Source organism: Coregonus lavaretus (assembly GCF_964263955.1).
Source record: "Coregonus lavaretus genome assembly, chromosome: 8".
NCBI classification, from domain to species: Eukaryota; Metazoa; Chordata; class Actinopteri; order Salmoniformes; family Salmonidae; genus Coregonus; species Coregonus lavaretus.
In genome coordinates, this window is record NC_139995.1 from 37,012,856 (window position 1) to 37,015,819 (window position 2,964).

The 2,964-nt window shown below is 42.3% G+C and overlaps 1 protein-coding gene across 2 annotated transcripts; it reads left to right on the plus strand.

Annotated features, from left to right (window-relative positions):
- The first annotated feature begins 468 nt into the window (after positions 1–468).
- On the plus strand, positions 469–2,459 carry LOC311133676 (protein SYS1 homolog). Of its 2 annotated transcripts, none has more exons than XM_084167209.1 (4): positions 469–639; positions 1,081–1,366; positions 1,459–1,526; positions 1,812–2,459. In XM_084167209.1, the coding sequence occupies exons 2-4, from the start codon at positions 1,205–1,207 to the stop codon at positions 2,050–2,052; spliced, it is 471 nt and encodes a 156-aa protein (XP_084023335.1). In that variant the 5' UTR covers positions 469–639; positions 1,081–1,204; the 3' UTR covers positions 2,053–2,459. The 2 variants fall into 2 exon arrangements, with proteins under 2 accessions (XP_084023335.1, XP_084023336.1); XM_084167210.1 differs by having other exon boundaries at positions 512–639; positions 1,198–1,366.
- Positions 2,460–2,964: the final 505 nt, after the last annotated feature.

Sequence of the window (2,964 nt, forward strand, 5' to 3'; positions counted from 1 at the left end):
TTCCTTTACCATGGGATTGCCCACTGCCTGTGAGAGGAGTGAGAGAGAAGTGAGCAAAGTATTTAGAGACTGGTAATTGTTTGAAAACGTTTATATGGCATTGTCTTAGATACCTACTTCATATTTTCATATGCACGGCTGTTGGCAAAGTGTTGACTGCTGGCAACTTTCATTTTTCTTGGGCGTCCACCTGGCCAGGCAAACTTTCAGGGCCCGTCCAGTGAAGAAGTGGGAGAAAATGAGGAAAGAAACGTGAGATCTAGGACTTTCTGTCAAAATAAAAGTATCAGAAGACTGAAATACAATACTGCAACTTGTAAAGGCCTTAAAACAAAATGTTAACATCAGAAGTATTAATTTCTGCACCCAAAATCAGTTAAATAACCTTTTATTCCACATGTTCATTTATTTTTCAAAAAGCCGGATTTCCCTTCACATTCCCGATACAACATACTTTTATTTTGAAATGAATGGTTTCTAGGTAAATCACTTCTGGGTCGAATTTGGCGCTGTTGCTGTTTCCACTTTTCTGTTATTCGTCATCAGCTCCACGTTATCTGGTAGCTTTAATGTGTTGTACTTTTGGATATCTCACTACCAAACACCCCGACTCGATATTGAATATCAGCAAAAGTTAAGGTAGACTACGCTTTGTAAACTCAATAACAATAACTGCTGCTAACAAGTTACTAGCTAGCTAGCAGCTAGGTAGCTAGATGTCATCAACCAGTTGTTGACGTACCTCGCAAGCTAGCTACCAAGCTAATCTAATTAGCCAGTCAGCTAATGTCGGCCAGATATCAAAGTTGTCAGGTAGCTAGATTTTTTCAAAAGAGGACATTTGAGTTAGGTTGTAATATTAGCTAATTTGCTAAGTTAACTATGTTACAAAGCTAGATAACTAGCTAGCTAGTTAGTCGGCAAGTAGGCCTAGCAATGTTGTTAGCCTAACGTTAGCTAACTAGCTAGCTAACTAACTTGAATAATGCTTATAACAGAACAGCTTATAGCTAGGTTGTTAGGTCATCATGTACTAACTAACTCTACTAGAATGGACCAGTGAAATGTCTACAATTTCAGGTTTTGAATCACTGACACTCCCTATACATCAGAGGAGTAGCCCCTACCTTTCATATACATCAGAGGAGTAGACCCTACCTTTCAGCTGTTTGGTGGTCCCTGTGTTCCCTTCTAAAGCTTTGGAATGGGCAGTCATTTCCGCAGCTACATCTGGGACCCGGTCCTGATTTTGTCCCAGATTGTGTTGATGCAATGCATCTACTACAGCTTCCTGGGTCTGTGGCTGGCTGGAGTGGACAGTCTTGTACAAACCAACAGATCACTGGACCAGATCTTCAGTTATGAGGTGAGTCTTCCTGGAATGTTTCCTATATTTTCCTAATTCTTCTCTGTTGAGTTGACAGTGGTCTGATTCACAACATGGCTCTATGCTTGCAGGTTCTTGGATTTGCAACGATGCAGGGCAGACTCTCAATGATGGCATTCATCTTAAACTCACTTACCTGGTAAGTGAATGGGCCTACTTAGAGTGCTGCACGTTCCCTCAACACTTTGGTATGAAGAAATCTAGTCATATACCAATGATGAAAGGCTGGTTTGTTATGAGGTCAATAATCCATGATGCTCTATAGTAGATGATAATCTTAACGTTTGGTAAATGTTGCCTAACTACGAGCTGTGAATCAAAAACTATCATAACATTTACACACACACAAACACTTCTGTTGAATGACCAACCTGTTTTGTGGCATGTTGTCCTTCATCGTGCATCTGTCTCGCTGTTTCGTCAGTGCCCTGGGCCTGTGGTTCTTCATCCGCCGAGGGAAGCAGTGTCTGGACTTCACTGTCACCGTGCACTTCTTCCACATGATAGGCTGTTGGATCTACAACGCCCACCTCCCGGCGGCCCTGTCCTGGTGGCTGGTCAACGTGGCCTGCATGGCTCTGATGGCTGTGATTGGAGAGTACCTGTGCATGCGGACTGAGCTCAGGGCCATCCCAGTCAACAGTGGACCTAAGTCTAACCTTTGACCTCTGACCTCCACCTGACCCCACTCTGTGACTCTGGCTCACTCCCTGTGAACTGTTCACCGACAGTAATCTGCCCAGTATGATGTGGGGTATGACATTTGTGCCCAAAGACTTGGTGGGACTGGGAAGCAAGCTGTAATAAAGCAGTAGTTGGATGTAGAGACAGAGATGTGCCAAATTGGAACGTTGCACACCTCTCAGTGGATCCAAGGACTTGGAGATTAACTGAAATGGTGCTGGTTGCTGTATTTATTTGTAAACATGTACTACCTGTCTAACAGTGAATGCTAACTTCTTCCTCGACCCACTAAGATATCACTTGCTTTGAGACAGTTCGAAGCAGAGTTTAGTTTGTCTTACAAAGATCTTAATGGTTTCATGATTTTATTAAATGATGATGATATTCACATGATGATTGTGGCGAAATGGTTGTCATGCACATGCTTTTGGTTATGTCCTTTCCAGTTGAGAAAAATAATAACAATAACAAACTAGTCATACATGTAAATAACAGATCACCACATATGGAATTCTATTTTATTCCTCATTATAGTTTGTGAGCTTGAGGGGTGAAAGGAATCAGCAATGCTCATCCATATCTCAACATTATGAAGTTAACATGACAACGCTATGGGAGCAGCAATAATCTGATAATCATTCATCGCTTAGCATGATCATATTGGTTTTAAAGTGTTGTGTGTATATGATGTGATGCTGTGGAGAGCAGATGGCCCCTCTAGGGATGGTCTGTCAGCCACCAGCTGTGTTCTGACAGGATGCTGTCACTGTGTGTGTGCCTGTGTGCTCGATGGTGCAGTGACTGCCGTCTATGGTCAAATTATACGTAAACCTACCTTAGTAAGCATGCTTAGTGCTCCTGGTTCTCTGCTGATTTTCAATGCAATTTCTCTT